The 21,202-nt window shown below is 44.5% G+C and overlaps 2 protein-coding genes across 5 annotated transcripts in view; one reads left to right on the forward strand and one right to left on the reverse strand.

The window, feature by feature from the left end:
- Window positions 1–7,183, reverse strand: part of ints6l (integrator complex subunit 6 like) — a 55,316-nt gene extending 48,133 nt beyond the window's left edge. The window contains exons 1-2 of the mRNA XM_063189809.1: window positions 6,876–7,183; window positions 6,682–6,759 (exon numbers count right to left, since the gene is read on the reverse strand). Coding sequence (XP_063045879.1) covers window positions 6,682–6,759; window positions 6,876–6,986 — 189 coding nt within the window. The 5' untranslated portion in view covers window positions 6,987–7,183. The remainder of the gene's footprint in view (window positions 1–6,681; window positions 6,760–6,875) is intronic.
- A 135-nt stretch (window positions 7,184–7,318) lies between these two features.
- mospd1 (motile sperm domain containing 1) lies at window positions 7,319–20,283 on the forward strand. 4 transcript variants are annotated; one of them, XM_063189812.1, is made up of 6 exons: window positions 7,319–7,406; window positions 10,347–10,758; window positions 11,576–11,651; window positions 11,991–12,319; window positions 14,458–14,619; window positions 19,958–20,283. In XM_063189812.1, exons 2-6 carry the CDS (start codon window positions 10,605–10,607, stop codon window positions 19,987–19,989), a joined length of 753 nt encoding a protein of 250 aa, XP_063045882.1. In that variant the 5' UTR covers window positions 7,319–7,406; window positions 10,347–10,604; the 3' UTR covers window positions 19,990–20,283. The 4 variants fall into 4 exon arrangements, with proteins under 4 accessions (XP_063045882.1, XP_063045880.1, XP_063045883.1 ...); XM_063189810.1 differs by lacking the exon at window positions 7,319–7,406 and adding an exon at window positions 7,430–8,860; XM_063189813.1 differs by lacking the exon at window positions 7,319–7,406 and adding an exon at window positions 7,440–8,860 and having other exon boundaries at window positions 11,991–12,253.
- Window positions 20,284–21,202: the final 919 nt, after the last annotated feature.

A 21,202-nucleotide genomic window follows, 5' to 3' on the forward strand; every position in this document is an offset into this window, starting at 1 on the left:
GTCTGGCCTTGGGTAAGGAAAGACAGCCTGGATGAGGAAAGAAGGAAAGAATGAATGGATGAGGACAGAAGGAAAAAGCATGGATGGAAAAAAAACGGATGGGGCAGCCATTAAGAAGCCAGTCTTGGAGTCAAAGGGTTGCAGGTTCGAATCCCATGCCATCCATGGCTGAAGTCCCCTTGAGCAACACACCTAACCCCCTCAATGATACAGGGGGCTGTAATTTGTGTAAAACTAAGTCGCTTTGGATTTTTAAAAAAGTGTCAGCTAAGTGTAATGCAAAAGGCATGAGTGCGGGAAGAGAGAAGGAATGGGTGAATGGCATGGTGAAGACGACATGGGGAAACGGGTGCAGGACAGTGCCAGGGACTGTGCCAGTGTCTGCCCAGTGCCCACCACAGCCCAGACCATGGCCTTGGCTTCCTCTGCCCACCACTGGCTGGGCCACATTTAGCAACTCTGCTAAACCCTGCCTGTATATTACTCTGTATTTCCCCAAGTGTTGCATTCTACTGATTAAGTTCTCGTTTGTAAGTCGCTAAATGCATTGTAATGTAATATGTTAGATTTTTCCCCCACAGATCACTAAAGTGCATATGGCCCAGTGCACAGCAGGAAGTGGACCAATGCACTTCCCACCCAGTGACATACAGCCAATGAGTGAACATTTCAGATAGGGTCCAAGAATTTTTTGCATCTGATTGTTGACAGCGAAATATTCTTCATTCAAACGGCATAGAGAAAGAAAGCCGATTACGCCAACATACCCCACGGGGTGCACCAGAGAATAATCAGAAGTGGATTTCCACCCTATTACACACACCCCCGTTGATTAAACGATTTTGAAAACATTATATGAACGTTGGGGAAAAAAATGCAGTGTTGCTTTCTCCATGACTGAGGCCTTAGCCACCATTGTGCTTTGAGTGCTGCTGCAAGCGCTAGGCGTGGGCAAGAACACTAAGCAGCAAGCACAGGAAAAGGAACGATACCGACAGAGATGGGGAGATAGAAAAGACAAAGAAGAGAGAAGAAAAAAAAGGAAGACATCAAAATGTCAGCACACACAACGGAGAAAAGTCAATGGACTCTGTGTGAATGACTTGGGTGGGGGTGGAGATGTGGGGGCATAGAAGAAAAACAAGTGTTTTGTGAAGTGAAAAAAGGGAAAGTCGGTTCCATTGGTTATTGTAATCACACGACAACAGTTCGCAGCCCTAAAGTGCAATGTGCACACAATGAAATTCAACTTCTGTCACATAACCCCATCACACAACACGTGTAAGCTGGGGATAGTCATGACAAAGTTGTCAAGGGAGCAGTACGAGTATGAGGGGAGGACATGCTTGAGGGAAGGGAGGGGGGGTGGCATGGTAACAGCATGACAAGGTGGTAGACATTCCTTCATAAAAAGTAGTGTAAGAAGAAGTTTATTTATATATAACTGAGGACCTAATGCAGAGTTTGCTTACACAACGTGACATTCATACAGTCTATGGTTACATTACATTCCACTTAGTTCCTGGAGCAATGTTGGGATTAGGTGCTTTGCTCAAGGACACATCAGCCATGGATAGAGAGAGTTGCAGTGTCTCAAATGGCGCACTTTTGTACTTCAGACACTATGTTTGAGTGCGTAGGGAGCACTGACATAGTGCCTGAAGTGCATATGTGCGCCATTTGAGACACGGAAAGTGTATAGAAGGGTCTCAATCCTCCTTCTACAAGTACTGGTACAGGATTTTAGCGTGGAACTTGCTGACCCCAAGACCAACTCCCTAACCGTTAGGCCACGGCTGCACACAACTGAACGACCTCTGCAGTGTGGGAAGACCATCCATCCAGCCAGCTAGCCATGGTCTTGTGAAGTCCGCAAACGCGTCGCTGTCACCATCAACGCATCACTGTGACCTTCTGCCGTACGTGTGACATAAGGGCCAAGAGGAGAGCGTTGCCCTGTCACTGTTTGGTGACAGGCTGGGCCATCAGCCGACTAAGCCAGGACCTTGTTTCCTGCTCAGACACACACAGCCTCACAAAGACTGCAAAACGCATTGCCATCCTATTGTGTGAAATGCTAAGAATAACAACTGAGCTGCATGACTGTATGGACTGTGCTGTAATACAAAGTGCTTTAACAGTTTGACAGGAACCACTGGGTTGGCAGATTTTCAACAAGAGTTGCAGGATGGATGGATGGATGGCGTGATGAATGGATGGATAGCAGGGAGATGTGCCAAGGTTTACTCAGTAGTCCACTCTCTACTGTAGGATACAGTACTACCATCTACTGTAGGATTGCTCAGGGAAAGGGCCATGCTGACCCAAAATGTTACAGTGGTCCGGTTCCCAGAATTCCCTGGGCTTTTCCGTGCATGCTGTGTATGGTAATGACCACGAAAGGCAGCGTGTGTGTGTGTGTGTGTGTGTGTGTGTGTGTGTGTGTGTGTGTGTGTGTGTGTGTGTGTGTGTGTGTGTGTGTGTGTGTGTGTGTGTGTGTGTGTGTGTGTGTTACGTTTGAGGGAAATGTCCGGGTGACACTCACAAGGGAGGTTTTTTTTGTTTTGCTCCAACTCTCTTAGGTCAACTTGATCACTTTCAGAGGTTGCAAGAAGCACCCATAGCCATCCAGCTAAGAGGTTGCACGGAGAGAGAGAGAGAGAGAGAGAGAGAGAGAGAGAGAGAGAGAGAGAGAGAGAGAGAGAGAGAGAGAGAGAGAGAGAGAGAGAGAGAGAGAGAGAGAGAGATAGAGGCAGGCCACAATCCACAGTGCTGGATTCGGTTTCACTAAATTTGCACAACTTGTCGGTCAGGAAGACAGCAAACAGTACACACAAAAAAGTTCCAAGCAGGTGATAAAAAGCCAACGCTCATTTCTTTTGAAGAGTAAACACGAAGCCATGGAAGCAACACACCTACCCATCCACCTACCTACCCCGTGTGTCATATTAAACAGCAATTCTACACTGAAAGCAACAAGAAAAGCCCAACTGGGGAACTCCAACTCCCATTGTCATTGTGACACAGCAATCCACAGCACACAAGTGAACACTGCACACTGCACACAATGAAATTTAATTTATGCCTCACCACCGTGCAAGGGGGCAGCCCCCAATGGCGGCCCAAGGGAGCAGTGCAGCGGGTCGGTACCATGCTCAGGGTACCTCAGTCATGGAGGAGGATTGGGGGTGGGGAGAGAAGAGGGAGCACTGGTTAATTACTACCCCCACCAACCTGGCGGGTCGGGAGTCGAACCGGCAACCTTTGTGCTACAAGTCTGACACCCTAACCGCTTAGCCATGAGTGCCCTACACCCATGACTGACCTACCAGCGAGGCACAGTTGGTTCAGTGGGCTGCCTGTGGAACAGATGTTTTGGGTTGTTTGGATGCTCGAAGGGTGACCTTCTTGCCTCAAAGATAAAAAGCAAGACAAACATTTTCCCCTAGCCCTCTCTGCCTTTGGCACATGTTCACACACAACAGCAGCTTCCCCTATTGAGGTGTTAAGAGACTTGAGTGTTTTTGTCATTAGTCGTCTTGGCGAATTCGAGTGACCTGCCACTTCAGCAATGTGACGAGGAGAGGAGAGGGGAGGAGAGGAGAGGAGAGGGGAGGAGAGGAGAGGAGAGGGGAGGAGAGGAAAGGAAAGGAAATGAAAGGAATAGAGAGGAGATGAATAGAGTAGAAATGAGAGGAGAGGAGTAGAGGAGTAGATGAGAGAGAGGAAGTGTAGAGGAGAGGAGAAGAGAAGAGAAGAAAAGAAAGGAGAGTAAAGGAAAGGAGAGGAGAGGAGCGCTCTCTCTGGCCTTAACGCTTGTCTGTCCCTCGATTAATAAGTGGATGAACTGCTTCTGCAAACACGTAACGGCTGCCAAACGGCATGTCGTCAAGCCAAGAAGGGGCAGAGACAGAAAAAAAAAGAAAAAGAAAAGACGAAAGGAAAAAAAGAAAAAGAAAAACAGCCTATCAACTGCAGCTCTAAGAATAATGTTTTACTTGTCCAGGAATGAGACAACAAGTAAGGCTCGCTCGCATGCACTCGCATACACACACACACACACACACACACACACACAAACACACACACAGAGGAAAGGAGGGCATTGTCGGGACTAGGATGGAAGGGCTCAGTGGAACTCCTCTCTGATTAGCTGCTGAAAAAGCCTCATGAATATTTCACCAGCGTGAACAAGCCACTCTCGCACTCACAGACACCAGAATTACAATCACCCAGATTCTGTTCCGGTCTGAGCAGGTGCGACCCACACAGTGCTAGGCAAAAAAGGGGTAAAACAGTTTGCGTATAATGTCCCATCAATGATGAACAAATCGGGAGAGGAGAGGATGAAAAAACTCTGGGGAAAGAGTTTCCTTATAATAATGCCCTATCAGTGATGGGCAGAAAACTGGGGGAAACACTTTTGCCATATCAGTGATGCATGTACGAAGGGTAGAGGAGAGGACAAACAAACTCTGCCGTTTCCTTATAACAGCCTATCAGTGGTGAACACATAGGCGAAAGGGTTTGATAATACTATAGAAGCCAGGGAGAGGGAAATGCAAAAGACAGGATACAGGGGTCACCAGAGGCTTGATTGTTTGAAAAACAAATGTTTAAGTGACAACGAACCTTGATTGTTTGTATTCTGAGTTGCCTAAAGTGAATAAGCCCAGCACTGCACAAACTAACTCACGTGCAGTCACCCATCTCAATCCGCCTGTCTTAACAGAGGTGTTGCAAATATGATTACATTTTTGCAACAACTGGAGAGATGCTTTTTTTTTAAAGGGGGTGATGCCCTGTGTCTCGGAGATGAGATGATTTTGGGGGGCAGAGGTTTATGGTGGTGGGGGTGAAGCAGTCAGTCATTGGGCGGGCAAGACAGAAAAAGCCCCCAAGAGACAAGCTGGAGAAGAGCCAGGAGAATAGCTCTAATGAACTGCCTGTGACTAAGCCACTCGCAGAGTCAGTGTCAATGGGAAACTACACAGACGGCACACACAACTGCTCATGCAGCTGCAAGCAATACACACACAGACACGCGCACGCGCACGCACACACACACACACACCCTTATACATAGACCTACAGAGCACACACACTCACATACTCCTACATACAGAGACAACACTTTCCCCGTCACCAAAACACACACACCCTCATCCCCATCCCCATCCCCATCCCCATCCCCATCCTCTCTCTCACACACACACACACGCTAGCTTGGACTATATTACATATTGACAGCATGCTAACCCGTGTGTCACGTGACCACTTCCCTTCCACATAACTGACATACTTTAGCATGGCTTGTGCCCTCAAACATTCTTCCCACAAATCCTTGGTCATGTATGTACTCTTTGCACACATCTGCTACTACTACTACGACGACTTCTGGCATCAGTGCCATGCTACTTGATCATTTGGCCTCTGTCCATTTTATCCACTGTTAAAGCTGGCAGGGTGTGCCTAAGCATTCAGGTTTGTCCACATAAAACTTAATCTGGCGTACCATGCTTGGTTACTTTTACTTATTTGTTAATCTTCTGATGGAATGAGGTCTTACAAATTTGCACATGGCTTCTCAGAAACAAAATAACTATCAATACAGATATCTTGTCTGCTGTAGCTAGATACCATTTGGTCCCATCAGCATGGTTCCAATTACTTATACGTTATTGCTGCTGAATATTTTCAGGATGACTGGTACGATCAGACCTTTCTGATGACCTGAACGAAACACCAGACACTAAAGGTCGTGTTCAGAATGATGTACTCATGAGGGTGTGATTTCGACATGGAAGAGGGATGAGATACACACAATGTGGTAACTAAGCATTAGACACACTATGTAAACATTGGATTTCCTCGGCTATTGAATGCCCAGGCCATTGACTTTTCATGTACGTCCCAGAGTCTTAAATGTGATCTTGTACAGTTACTGTACTCTGGGCTGTACTTGCGCCCTTGTTGTCATGTATGCCACTTGTCTTATGTCATCTTATTGAAATCATGTTCATATGAGGGATAGTTCCTCGTGCCTGATCAGTCCAAAGGAGAGTGTAAGTATTATTATGTAAGGACTACTTATGGCAGCTTGGTTCGGAACGGGGCAATGGGAGGTGGGGGGGGAGAAGTGCATGTACTCTGATTGTGGTGGTGTTTAGGTTCAACATAATGTCAGCAGGGTACTTATTCCTAAAAGTGACAGCAGGTTGAGGACAGTACATTAACTTGCTTAAGCAAAATTCAGTAATGGCCTTTGGCAAATCAAACACGTTTGATTTGCCCTGTCCATTGCTGGCCAATGGGAATGCATAGAGGTCAGCCACAGAGCGGATGCTAAAAGAGGGTATGAGAAAAGAGTGCGGGGCACTTGTCCAATCCAGGCCGAGTTAGCCCATCATAGCGTCACACAAGACGTCACAGCGGATAATAAATCTCTCCGCCTCCATCTCAGCGCCTGAGAGCTTTCCCAACACAAAAGCAAAATGTCCGCCATGTTCAGAGGTTGCGCTGCTCCGGGTCTGCGGGTATTTTAACAAAAATTAGCCGTTTTCGCCGCCGGGAGGCCTCCCAAACCCGCAGCTACGGACCAGAGGGACAGTAGAACCTCATTGTCAGACAAATATATCCGCTTTAAACACATTAAAACACAATTTAACAGTATTTATTTACCTTAACTCCGTATGGTGGATCATCAAATGTAACTAGCATGTACCTGTCGCCTCTACTAGCCGGGTCTCGGGCACGCAGCTGTTAAAGAAAACGAAACAATACACATTAATTTCGACTTCTTCCATTATATGGACCCTCAACTTCAACAAGGTACAACAGTAAGCTGAAAAAGTCGGGGTAAAATTATTCTTTACCTTCATAAAGATCTCAACCGCGCCTTTAGCAATGTCCAGATACGTCGTACCCAAATAAGTGCGCTGATTCATAGAGGCGGACGTGTCTATCAGGAAAAGTAAGATAGGCATTTTAAATGTATAGATATTAAGCTATATGCTTACTAAAAAGACCAGTTGTCGTCATATGAGCTAGCTAGCGGCCCGGGCATGCATATATGTGTGTATATATTTTGTTATAATCAGACCCCCCCAAAAGAGGGTCGTACTGCCACCCCTTGCAGCCGCCTGACTCTCTATCTGTCTTTTACTGAGCACTGCTGAGGCTCGCGCTGTTAGAGAACTTCTCTTCCGAACAGATCGAAACGCCTTCGTTCCACCGCTATCATCTCATTGGTCGAACCTGGTCACAGTGGCCACTCCCTGTTCCTCATAAATATGCAATGAGGTCGGGAGAAGTGTTTCTCAGCCGCCCAATGTTCATTTCTCCGATCTTGGCGAATCGGAGATCTACCGAGAGGAAGGTCTGTCCGTGTTTGCTCTGGACATAAAGTAATTATGGTCATACATTTCAGATAATGCTCTGAATACTTGTTGTCGATCTCTTTGCTTGTCTATAAACGTTGTATGCCGACGTTGAATGCATTATATGGCTTTATTTTGTGCTGTGAATGAAGTCAACGTGTGATCATAAAGGACACCCCTCCTCCCATGTTCCCGTCTGTGTTGGTGGGGGTGGGGGAGGGCTTGCTTGGTTCACAGTACGAATTTTATAATAATTGAGCCTTCCCTTCAACCTTTCCCGACTCTTTATCTCCTCCGCGAAAGTACACTGTGGAGCGCCATATTAATTCAGTTGTCCCAATGCAATGCGTGCATGCACGTCCTCAAGCAGAATAGCATTTGCTTTGCGGGACCATGATGGCTTCCTCACGATTTTATGATTTCTTCAACCGTTCCCTGTTCCTTGAATTATCTATGTAACGGAAATGCATTCCTATCTGTGCAAACGTGTGTGAACAGTGGACGGCGTGGGCAGTCTACTATTCCTCTACCAACGACATGTTTTAACAACTATGTGCACCATTATTCCCACGCTGTGTGTGCGTCCACTGCTCAAACCTCCCTTGTTTTAGACAATAAAATTGTCGGATCACTCGCCATCATTCTTAATTGTGAAAATAACTGATAACAAAATCCAACCCCTCCCCCAATTAGTAACCTGTGTGTGCAGTATCAGCAGCAAGCAGCAGACGTCTAGTCAGAGGAGCAGGAGGACCTCATGGTTGACAATGGCCCTTAGCTAGGGAGATCACTGAGGAAACTAATAACTTATTGAAGCTTTCCGTTCATGCACATGACTTCCTCTTTCGCTGTTGATTGAATAAACCAGACGGCACAGCCTGTTCTCTTCTTTTATTGTGTGTCTCAGTTTCTTGTTCAAACTTTGTGGGACTGAATTAGCCAAGCTAAATGTGTGATATTAGCACATGTCACACTACTGCATTATCACGTTGACAGCAGACACATTTTAGCTGCTCATGTTAGGCCTATGCGAAAAGGCTACATGCGCGGGTTCGTCCTGGGTGGCTAGATTCAAATGAATAAGTTAGTGGAAACATTGATGGGATACATTTTAGGGATTCGGGAGAAGGCGTTTACTTGAGTGTGGCATCCTGACAAACTGTCAAAGTTGCAATGTCTGGGGAAGACGCCACGTCTTGCATCAAGGAAGAAAACACTGGAAAATCATTCACCTACCACTCATGTTATCTTAGAAGCCTGATTTATGTCCCAATTTAGTCTAGCAGTTTAGACTAGTGAAGTAGCATGCACATCAGTGTACGAACGTTGATTACGTCATTGAACTGCTCTGGCGGAATTCCTGAGCCTCCAGTATCCCAGCGTCCACGGAGCAATCTGCAGCATATTGACAAAGAAAACAGAAAAAACGGGGTGGGATTGACAGAATATTATACAGCTCTGTACATGGTCACACGGGAGAGGTACGTATGCTTTTAAAAGTCTGTTTTGAGGATGTCGACCATTAAGCGACACGGGAATGACATAGTTTGATCATACATCCTTTACGGACGTTTTGAAAACATACACCTCGTTAGCTCGCCAGCTATCAGCTAGCCAGCACTGTTTATTTTCCTCTCTTGCTGTCCACCCAATGTTGGCTAGCCAGCTACATTAGCAAATATTGCTAGTTGTTTTGGTTATGGCAGCTCCGTTGAGGAGGTAAGATTATGCAAGTACGCCATATGAAAATGTAAATATTGATGTAAATATCTAAATCATTCCCGGGGTCCATTTAAAAACAGGCCTCTGTTTTTATTTTCACTATGCTCCCATTTTGTAATTCCGTTTTGTTTCCTTGGACATTATGTTATGTTCTTGGTATCTGACTAGTATGAAAATAACAATGCTATCTAACGATGGCAAGAGGTTGTTTCTTTGGACAGGAACAGTGAAGCACTTTAGAGTAACCAACATTTATTTTACTTCACCCTGTAGGGTATCTGATTAGAAATGAATATGTAAACAACCCGTATACAGTTAGCCTTGTGTTACAGCTGCTAAACTTGCCATGTATTATTGTTATTACGGAATGACCGTCTGAAACTGGATTTGTGGTTAATTTGTGGGTGTTCGACCTAAATGTAACCCACACGTACACAACTCAAACAATAAACGTCGCTGCTAAACAACATTCTTGGCATGTTATGTTACACGGGTCTACTCCTTTTAACGAAGGCAGTTTACCCTGTATGACCCCCTCCTAGCTGTGTAATAACAGTACTAGGTTTATGTCTTCAGGGAGGGATACACATGGAGACTAAACTATGTATATTGCATTTAAAGTAGCATGTAATCGGAAATCAAGCATTTTCAGAAGAACTTGAGAAGAAATTCTGGTTGGCAGAATGTTTTTCTATAGTGGGGGGAATGAGTGCTTCTGTCGAAGATAGACTCCATTGGCCTCGCCTTGTCTCTTTGCTTACTGTCTCTTTGTTCTCTTCGATAAACAGCGAGGCAATGAGTTTTCCTGTTATATACAGTGTTCTGTAAACACCTCCACGTGAGTAGCCACGTGGAGCCCTTGGAGAGTTGTATAGCTCAGACGACCATGAGGTCAAGTTAATGGTCCCATAGAGTTGTAGGCCTACTTGTATCCTGGTTATTTTTCCATATATCTTCACAATGTGCTGCTTCAGCGGTTTTTGATGTTTCTTTACGGTGAATCTAGCTGTCTGGAGGACAAACAAAAGCAGGAAGTGTCAAATTTGACAGTTTCCTACCTAGTTAAGCTTACTTAGTACGTTCTTGTTTTGGAAGCAGCAAACACTATTGAGGTTATGCCTTACAATGTACTTTCAAAGTGTAGTATCATAGTACATTTGTGTGTCAATTACATGCCTTTTGTATCCTAGATTCCTTAGGGTTTTTTTCTTTAAATGTTGCCATTGTCTGTGTTTGGCCACACAGGGACCAAGAGAGACATGGTTTTAAGGAGCTGAAAAAGGGAGGAACCACATGCTGTATCTGAAGGGTGAGGAAGGTTTCCCACACCTTCAGAGCCTTGAAAGTAGAGCTAGAAGACGCTCCCAGAACTGCTCAGGCAGGTGGCAGAGTTGCACCTCCTAACCCGGGACGGTTCAGGGGACGAGGCAGGCCAGACGGACAGGAGGGAAGGACAGAGAGAGTGAGAGAGAGAGTTGAACGTGCGCGGGCAGCTTCGAGTCAATGCAGCAACAGAGCCGGCAGCCTGACCTGGTGGAAGGAAGCCTTCCCGTGTTCGTGTTCCCCACCGAGCTCTTCTTCTATGCCGACGAGCAGGCCTCTCACAAGCAGGTGCTCACCCTCTACAACCCTTACGAATTTGCCCTTAAGTTCAAAGGTGAGTTTTTGGACATCACAAAAAGAAAACATCTAACATCTTATTTTAGGTTGTTAGCTTCTAATGTCTGCCTAATTACTGCCTGCATAAGTGACATTTAAAGCACGTGTTAAGCAAAATTAAGGGCAATTAATTATATCAAGAAAATGTTCAATACCAATAAAGGCTTCACTGGCAAAGAACAAGAAGTTTGTCAATACAGGCATAACGAATCATTGATTTTGCTCAACACCTGTCTTATAACGCACTAATACGGACAGTAATTAGGCATGTATTAGTAGCTAGCATGTGAGCCCTAAAATAAAGTGTTACCAAAACCTCTATTTGACATTACATCTAACAAGGCAGAGTCATTTGTAAACCAATAAGCTTATTGTTATGACTGTGAAGGTCCTTATTGTCATCTGAGCATAATGATTGTCAATGGAGCTAAGAAAGCAGCTCCAAAAAGTTGCTTTACAACTCATCTCCATTGTCTCAGTTCAGTCGATCTGCCCAAATGTAAGTCAATTAAAAAGTAAGGGCACATTGAGATGGCATAAACATATTATATGGTAAACATGGCATTTTAGGGTGTGCTGTGGCGCAGCGGCCTGAGGTTGCATGCCCATGGGGACCCAGGTTCGAGTCATATGGGTCATATCTCAACACCTACCCCATCTCTGTCTCCCCGACTTGTTCCTTGTCCCGTTCTTAAGTGTTTTTTATCATAAATCACAAAAGATATTATATCACAAAAGACAAAAGTCCTAAAAATATGAAATGATAAGATTGATTGGGAATGAGGGACGATTGTGTTTTTGTCTCGTCTTTCCAGTACTGTGCACAGCGCCAAACAAGTATGCGGTGGTGGATGCTACAGGAGCTGTCAAACCACAATGCTGTGTTGATATGTAAGTATTGCTTTCTTCCCATGTAAAAGGAGAGGCCATCAGTACAAGTGTTTATTGTGCTGTGTAGTAGAGCTGTTATTAATATACTTAGCCTGTGGGAGGCAGTGTAGAGGGAAGGAGAAAGCCAAGTCTCCATTTTTGTCTGTTACATGCAAAAACACATTTATATTTAAAAAATGATATTATTTAAAAAGAGTTGTTCTCAGAGAAAAAAAAAACATCTCTGAGTAAATGAAAGGCAAAAAGGAATAGGTAAAGTAAAAAAAAGTAAAGACTGGTGTCTGCATAAACCGTTCCGTACTCAGTCACTCAGTCCTTTACAATTTCCATTGCGTGCAGCGTGATCCGGCACCGGGACGTGCGCGCCTGCCACTATGGGGTGATCGACAAGTTCCGGCTGCAGGTGTCGGAGCAGAGCCAGCGCAAGGCCCTGGGCCGCAAGGAGGTGATGGCCACCCTCCTGCCCTCCTCCTCCTCCGTGGCCTCCTCTTCATCGGACTCGCCCGCCCACCACTCGGGCCGCGCCCCCCACGACGACGAGCGCCGCATGAAGGAGCAGCTGGCCGACTCTGTCTTCTTCGAGCAGACCGCATTCCAGACAGGTACGCTCACGCTGCCGCCCGCCGAGGACACCGCTACTGAGGGGGTCGGAGGAAATTCTGACCCAGGTACAGTAACGCCAGAGGAGTTACGGGACAGGGCCGGTCCTGCATGCGTCTTTCCCTCTAAAAAGGCATAGCTACTAAATACTTTTGGTTTGGTTTCAATGCAGCTACCTCATTGCGAGTCAAGTGAGTGACTAACTGGCATAACACATTTAAGGTGAATCTTCTGGCAGTCAGCCACTGCATCATGCGTAGCAGATAATTGCAAGTGAAGTGAATGGGGGGAAAGTGCAGTACCACTTTACGCCACAAGATGGTGCCATAAGTCAAAGGAAAGCGGCAGGCCAGAAAATGGCTGCTCATAATGTGCTGTGATGAGCCAAATTATTTTGCTTGACATCAGTGATACCGTCTCCTAAGACTTTTGCAACTCCTAGAAATTTGTCACTTACTTGGTCCCAATACTAAACTAGGTCAGTTCATTTTGGGCCATATTCAGTCTACTCCAAACTGAATTATCTCCAGTACAAGCAAGCGCCCGAACTCTGTAAAACAGGGAAAAACACAATTCACAGTCAAGTCTCCATCAGATGTTTGTTGTGGATGCAGCCTGTGAATGCTGAGGTCTGTCCAGTGATAGGTGTCAGTAGTGCCCATTGTTGGAAGCATGCACTCTAACTTGAGGCTGAAGCCTGGCCGCTTGAGTCCTAAAGCTACAGAGGTTTCCAAGGTGCAGTGATATCAAACATAGCAAACATGTAAGCAACTGGATTTACACTTACTGTTCTTTGAAACTTATTAAAGATTCAACAACATATCCTGTTGGATATTCTCTCTGCAAACAATGTGTGGGGGGGGGTCTTTCTTGCTTGGACAGGACAGTTTGAGAGGAGACACAAGAAAGTAATGGGAGAGAGACAGGGAAGGATAATGTCGTCGGAAGTGAAATGACCTAGGGCTGGAATTGTACCTGGGCCCCCCCGGCCGTAACAGCACGGCCGCTTGAGCCATGGCCAAGGCCTAGCAGTGATCTGATTTAAACATGGCGGACGGAGTAGAAAATGCTACCAAACTGATTCATTCAGAGTTGTGGTCAAAACAACCCGTGGCTCCATCAATCCCAGTGGAGACCTCCTAGATTATCCCCATGACCAAGTAACTGGTTATCTGTGGAAGAGAAGTCACATGCACACTCCGACGTCTCCAGATACAGTATCAGTCTTGTTTGTAGTGATTACCCAAGAGGTTAAACAAGTTCCTCTTGTCATAGTTGTTTGGCATCTGTTTTTGAACAGTTTTTTTCAACGGCTTTGATGTTGTGCATTTGTGGGCTCCTGTGTTTTGTAGTAAACAAAGCCAGAAGGACTGTTTACCACCAGAAAAACAACCAATTGCACTCAGTACTAGCTTAGGCGTTCTAGCCAACCGTAGCTGCCCACAAACTTTGTGCCGTTGTGTGTATTTCCTTGGTGTGTTTTGTGTATAATATTTGTCTGATGCAAAATATGCACAATATGGTCTTGGTGTGTGTGTGTGTATGCATGACTATGTTGCGCAGAGAGCCATGCAGTGTTAAGCGGGCTTATTTGTATTAATGTACGTACAGTGTCACAGAAGTGAGTACACCCCTCACATTTGTTCTTGTTGCGTGCACCTGTATGTTTGTATTACACAGAGCGAGCCGTATTGTGTCAGGTGGGCCAACATTCAGGGATCAGGGGTTGCTGATGAATCAGGATGAGACAAAATTGACATGAATTAAATCGCTGAATGAGCATTCTTAGTGTTGTTGTAATTCGTCTTGCGTAGTTTGGGAAACTTTTGGGTAGCCTAGTAGCTCGTTACCGGGGAGCATCACATTGCAACTGCAGTGAGTGCGTTCCACAATCAAGAATCAGTTGTAGATGTGACCGATCTACTTGCAGAGTGATCTCTGAAGTGACAAAACTCGTTGCCATTGGCAGCGGTCATTATTTGCGGGCACTATAGAAAAATAGTGACCAGCGAACGTTGGGGCTGCCCATTGAAAGTGAATGGATGCTCTCGCAACATTCTCGAGGGCCGTATAATAAAATGTGTATAACGTGTGTGTGTGTGTGTGTGTGTGTGTGTGTGTGTGTGTGTGTGTGTGTGTGTGTGTGTGTGTGTGTGTGTGTGTGTGTGTGTGTGTGTGTGTGTGTGTGTGTGTGTGTGTGTTCCAGAGAGCCGTGCGGTGTCGGGCGGGCCCAGCCTGCTGACGGTGCTGCTGGGGCTGGTGTGCATGGCCGCCCTCATGCTCCCCACGCTGGGCGAGCAGGAATCCACAGTGCCTGTCTACCTCCACATAAGTGTTAACAAGAAACTCGTAGCTGCTTATGTTCTAGGTACATTTATTTTTATTATTATGTTCGCATTTTTGGTAACTGATTTACTGTGGTAACTAACCTGGATTCGTTAGTTTCATAATCCAGTGCCACATATTCCAAATGACATGGCTTAATTCATCCAATTCTATCAGGTGATTGCCTGGTTGAATGATCATCTGGTTGAATTGGACTGGTAAAACAAGGCAATTTGGAATATGTGGCACTGGATTTTAAACTAGTGAATCTAGGTTCCTCATCACCACAGTGTTGTCATTGTAGTGAAGGGAAGGGCAGCTTCCTGACCTAGCTTCAAACACAGGCCTTCAGGGTACCAAATGTGTGCTCTCTGACCATTAAACCATAGAGCACAGCCACAACCCTGTTAGGCTCATAATGCACTGTTTCGTCATTTCAACGTTACTAGTCCTTAAAAGACTTTACTACCATATTACCACACAACATTACACAGAGACTTTAGTTAAACATTACAACGTGGTCTTTGTTTCGTACAGAACGTGGATTGTACTGATACAGTTCTGTCTAATGCCTCTTTTCCACTGATGTTTTTCTGGTAGGCCTACAGCATGACTCCTACGCCAATTATTTGCTTTTTGAATAGGCACGACACAGCTCAATCGTAAAGCAAAAAGTGTCGTCCGAGTCGTGCTGTGTCGAGCTGTAGGCCTACCAGAAAACCATCAGTGGAAAAGAGGTATAAGTGTTGGTGCAATCCATCTTCTAAGTTGAAATGTTTCACATCAACAATGTGAGGACACTAGTGCTAGCTGTTTGCACTGAAGAAGTCTGTTGCTTTCAGCAGGGGTGATAGTGAAAAAAAATCCTGAGCCTGAACTTTTTTCGGAGGGTGGGGACACGACGACGACAACATAGGCCCTACTGCATATGTGACATAATGTAGCTAGGCCTAATTTTGACCCATTATTCAAAAATGTAATAGTCTCGTTTTTGAGTTTTTCATTTTTGTCTCGTGCCTCGTGTTATTCACGAAAAGACAGATCATTCCCATCTTAGTAGGCTATAGCACTTAAGATTGACTGATAGAAACTGGCCATGTTCGATTCTAGCTGTAAAAACGAATACCAATGTATGCAGTTAGAAGTGCATTCTAGGCTTGAGATGTTGCAGCATAGTTATTGAGATGGGTATTGAACCACAATGCAACATTGAAACACCAGAATGCATTTCTGACAACATGGTGCATATTTTACCACATTTAATTAACCCAAAGCTGCATATGTAGCAGCCATACCAAGACAGTTCAGTAGGGGGCAATACTACGCCAAAGCACAGTAACTACTCTGTCTAAAATAAAAGAGGTGATAACCAATTAATTAAGCAATACTTTTAAATGACATAATCAGGGGTGATAGTAAAAAAAAATCCTGAGCCTGAACTTTTTTTCCTGTTCCAATGGCGGACGGCGCGGGGGTCTCTCATACGTCACATACAAGGCCAATTTTGGGATGCTCATTTGAGATGCTTTCATTTTTGCCTCGTGTCTAGTGTTATTCACGAAAACACAGATGATTTTCATCTTGTTAGGCTATATCCCTTAAGATTGACTGAAAGAAACTGGCCACGTTCAATTCTAGCTGTAAAAACGAATAGGCCTACCAACGAATGCAGTTAGAAAACCATTCTAGGCTTGTGATGTTGCAGTATAGTTATTGAGGTGGGTATTGAACCACAATGCAACATTTCAACACCAGAATGCATTTCTGAAAACATGGTAGCCCACATATTTTACCACATGAATTAACTCAAAGCTGCATAGGGGCCTATGTAGCAGCAGCCACACCCTAGGCTACAGGTCAGTAGGGGGCAATACTACTACAAAGTACAGTAACGACACTGTAAATAGGCTACTTTTCCTGTGTGCTGATTCATTTCATTTTCATTGGGGCATTGTTCATATAACATGTCTACTTCCTGATATATGTTTAGATACTCATGGACCCATGGTCTATCCATCAACCCCTGCCTTCCCGTTGTAGGGAAACGCCCTTTATTTACAGGAATATTTAGGGGACAAGCGCATAATTGGCTACATGTGTAGCAGAGGCGATTCCTCCTTGAGTACAAGGGAGGCGCCGCCTCCTGTCCAAAATCACGGAGAATAGTATGTAAACTAATGCTTTACACGACTTAATAACATTGCTATTTCAGACCCAGCTCCATAGAAAATGCATGTGCTCAACTTAGAGATTAAACCAATCTGTAATAAGATCCCGCAGTCGCACGAGTTTTTTTCCGCTCATGACAACGCAAGCGAGTCGAGTCTCAATGGACTTCAATGGCATGTGGGATTGTATGATTTTTCAATGGCAAAATGCTAAACGGTCATTGGCTATTGCCGTGAAATTTTTTTGATTTTGAGACTGAGCCTCACTGGGAGTGAATGGAGAAGAGAGAGGAGGGGGGAGGGACCGGAGACTGGAGCTCCGACTTGTGATTGGGTGAACCCCGTGTCAGTAGGCTACAGTATTTGATTTCATTTAGAAATGCGGATATGTTATTAATTTGACTGAGAAGTTTCGTCGTGGTAACCAGTGGGGAAGCTATTCATTGCGGTGTACTCCAGTTTTGTGTACATATTCTTGTAAACCTAGTGTTTTGAATAAAGTCTTAATAGTGGCACGTCCTTATCCTTTTTAATCTCCCAATTCAAAAGTTGAAGTTGCCTACTTTTCGTTAGGGCTAGCTTGCAAGAAAGCCAGAGAGCTATGCAAAATGCCAAGCATTGTGGATTACATTCTGGCGAATTCCAGTCGTCCTTATGAGGAGAAAAGGAATATCAAGGAGCAGCGCAGAGCACTGCCTAATATTGACTTGGTGAAAAAGGTAGGGAAGAACAACCGTTTCTTTTGAGCTTTCGTGGTGTCTGACCAACTGGTTAACTGCCAAGTCCCGTGAGTGGCGAGTCCTTGTTTCCTACTGTGTTGGCAATGTCTGGTAAATAATTAAAGATTTTGCGACCTCTAGTGGTAAATTAAGCCGTGCGTGCACGAAGGCAAACTCAATCACATCATTATGTGGCGAAGGTAGGCCTAATGATAATAATAATTAAAAAAAAAAAAAATTCCCTATGAATAGGCTACAAGAGGGATAATGATTAATGATTAACACATTTGTTTCAACAAGAGTCCTTTAGTGTGTGAGGCCATATGTGGCTCAGGACCAATGTAAGATGTGTGTCAAAATTGACCCCCCCCCCCCCCCCCTTTTTTTTTGCGTTCTGGACATAATTGTAATTGAACAGCCTCCCCTGTTTGACAGACTACCAGCCGCCACTGATGTGTAGGCCCACGTTCACATCGCTAATTTCGGACTCCATAGATGTCGGAACCGGCTACCTGACTACTGTGTGACTACTGCGTGTCTTTCGCAATGGCTTGTCGTCAATTAAAAGACATGAAAACCACTCGTGCACACATTACAATGTATGAGTTGCAAAGATAACAACAGAAAACAACAAAAACAAAGACCGAATTAAACTACTTGAAAATAGCCCAGGGGCATGACAATAAGATGAACATTCGCTGCATGTCTAGGACACGGTGGCCTGGCCACATGAAATTCATGATGGGAGTGTCTGATATTGATCATTGCTCCCTGCCCGCGAGGAGTGCAGCTAAAGTATCACCCTTTTTTACAATACCAGTGAGAGCGTGCAGGCAAGATAACCTGTGCATCGTGCGTGGAATAATTCGATTCGAGTACGCAGACAGGCTACGATGAGGGAGCGCGCGAGAGAGACAGGGGTGAACCTGTGCAAGGCTGTTCGAGTTTCACTCAGCACGACTGTGACAGAGCGCGCACTGGTTGGATCAGTCAGCAAAACTATTATGAACATCTCTCTGAAATCAGTTTTTGACACATGGGTTGTCTGGGAATGACGCAAAAGACCATCCTTCAATCAACAGTCCAAATCAATGCCAAAATCATTCTTAAGTGGTAAATTGTAAACCTTGATACATCCGTTATGCAGACTGGTCGATTCAATCCATTTCAAAGCAGTCACACACTAGTTGTGAAAATGTGAAACATTAGCGATCCAATTTCAAGCATTCCATGATCATTTGGACATGTTGCAAATGGTATCCGCGGCTATTCCAATACAGACAACATAACGCAACGCATCAGCAAAAGTATCATGACTGGCATAGCCTAGCCTACCGTTTTCAGCATACAAACTTTTTCGAAAGAAACTAGGCCTACTTCTACCTCCATCAAAGTTTGTCAACATTGCACCGTCATTTAGCGCACATGAATGGGACAGCCGAGTCTATATATTCTCTCAATGATTTCCAAGCATGAGGCGACACGCCAACATACAGCGGGCAAATAATAACCAAATCGCCTTACCTTCAAACGTTGTCTTTATCACAAAACTTTACAAGTATTCCACTTACATCCACATGGTTTAACACACCCAAATCACAAAGCAAGCAAGCAAGCCATGCGGTTTTGTGCTAACATTGTATTGCTAATTTTTGCAATGCTGCTTCAGCTGCCAGTGGTGCTGGTGGTGAGTGGATATTTTTGTTTACATGTTACAGCTGTTAAGGTGTCGGGATGATACAATATTGTGGGCTGCTGCTCATTGGGTTCCTTTCACGTCTCTTACAACTGGCTGTTGCGCGCTCATTTATTTTCACCGTACATTAATGAAGGCCCACGCGATAATTTATCATTTTATTAATATTGGGGAAAGATTTAATTTTTTTCTACAGCCACCCTACGCCGGATTTCCGGCGCGGCGCCGGACTGCTATCACCCCTGTTTCAGTCTCATTGTACGTGTTCATAGTGTTCATAGTGACAATGAAGGCCATTCCATTCTCATTTGCGTAGGCCTTATATCACCACGTCCTAACTGCAAGTGGCGTGCAGACTGAAGGCAACAAAATGGGTTCGATGTCCATGTTGACATCCGTAGATTCTACCTTTTGTGACGTTATGGATATTAACCGCAAATCCGTCAACTGTCAATGTCGGCATGACAATTTAACGACTTGTTGCTTTTAGTCAGTGGCGTTGCTTTAAGTTAGGACATGGCGTAAGAGCAGGCTAGAGATGTGTGCAGTGCTAACCTGGATTTTTCTCCACCAGAATAAAACCTGAAAAACGTTTAACCTTTGACATCTTCCATTGTTCCCTCCAAGTACATGCTTGAAAGTGATTCACTTAGAGATGCCTTGTGTCATATACACATACATTTACTGTTTTCTGACTGATGCACGCAGTGATGGTGAATGTGTGTTGATGAAGCTCTTTTATTACTTATGATTACTGCATATACTATTTAATATGGTATTTCCTCCTCTGTTTTGCAGGTCTTCTTACAATGGTCATCCTGCGGACATGAGACAATGCAAAAACGGCGACCCTCGCTGAACAGAGGGGCTGAAGAACTGAACGGGAAAATGTGGGTGTGTGTGACAGTGTGTGCGCACAAACTTTCTTCCCACGCACATCAACACACATACTCACCCATGTATTCACACAGAGAATGTGGGAAGGAGGAAAAAAAACAAGAAACATGGTGTGGAGGGGACGTTAAGGGACCCCCTCTGCCATTTTAACAGCTTCTTAAACCTTAATCCATACACACACATACGTACTCATACTGTACAAAACCACAGACGCTGGGAGTGGGGGAGGGGGGAGGGAGGGAGGGCTGCGTGTGCCAGAGGGAGGGAGCAAACTCTGCCGTCCAGACACAAGCACTGACTGAGCCTGAAGTGCTGCAGGTCACTGGACAATGGTCGGGTGCTGGGGCCTCTATACGTGTTTTAAGTGTGTGTTTGTGTGTGCGTGCTTGTATGTGTGTGTGTGTGTTTGTTTGTGTGCGCGTGTAATCATGAGGGGTGGGGTGGGCTGGGTCGTGGAACGGGAAGCATTAAATTAAACATGTTCGTTTTACTCCATTACTCTTGTGTCTTTTGTGTAGTCGGGAGGTTTTTATGAGACTGGATATTTGAGTAAGGAGAAGAAATAAATCCAAGGCACTCTTGTGACATCATTAATTCAGTTTTAATAGAGTTAATCATACCAGATTGTTAAAAACAGCCGACCATCTTTCGGCCATGTTTTGGTTTTCATCGTGGAAAAGGTTTATATGACTTTGGAAAAGGGCCTTAGATTTCTTATCATTCACTTCACATCTATTTTTGTACCAAAGAGTACTACCGTCACAAAAGATTAACATCACAGCCAGAAATTAGAATGTAAAATGTCTTTGCCATGTATGTAAAATGTCTTTTTCCTCTTGAATGTAGTCTTTAAAATTATACTTGTGCTCTATTGGACATTTAGGGGATCATAAGGACAAAATGTTTAATTGGATCTCAAAGGTCCTATCGAATTATGGCTATACCCAATTAACAAGCTTGATATCTTAAGGCAGTGCTATTTAATTTCAATACCAAGAGGGCTAAATGGAAAAATCACTGAGTATTTTGGTACAACATGAAATAAGATGACAAAAAAAACAAACATTGACCTACATTCAAACTTGTCACTAAAAAACGAATGCCTTAATTATGGTGATAATTAATATCCATTTAATATTAGTCACA

The sequence above is a fragment of the Engraulis encrasicolus genome, chromosome 23, assembly GCF_034702125.1.
Source record: "Engraulis encrasicolus isolate BLACKSEA-1 chromosome 23, IST_EnEncr_1.0, whole genome shotgun sequence".
In the NCBI taxonomy this organism is placed as follows: domain Eukaryota; kingdom Metazoa; phylum Chordata; class Actinopteri; order Clupeiformes; family Engraulidae; genus Engraulis; species Engraulis encrasicolus.

Excerpts from the sequence above, each read along its gene's own strand:
- mospd1 (XM_063189812.1), top strand. The coding sequence starts at position 10,605 with ATGCAGCAACAGAGCCGGCAGCCTGACCTGGTGGAAGGAAGCCTTCCC. Across the intron at positions 10,759-11,575 it reads ATTTGCCCTTAAGTTCAAAG|TACTGTGCACAGCGCCAAAC; the intron begins GTGAGTTTTTGG and ends TCGTCTTTCCAG. Across the intron at positions 14,620-19,957 it reads CGTAGCTGCTTATGTTCTAG|GTCTTCTTACAATGGTCATC; the intron begins GTACATTTATTT and ends TCTGTTTTGCAG.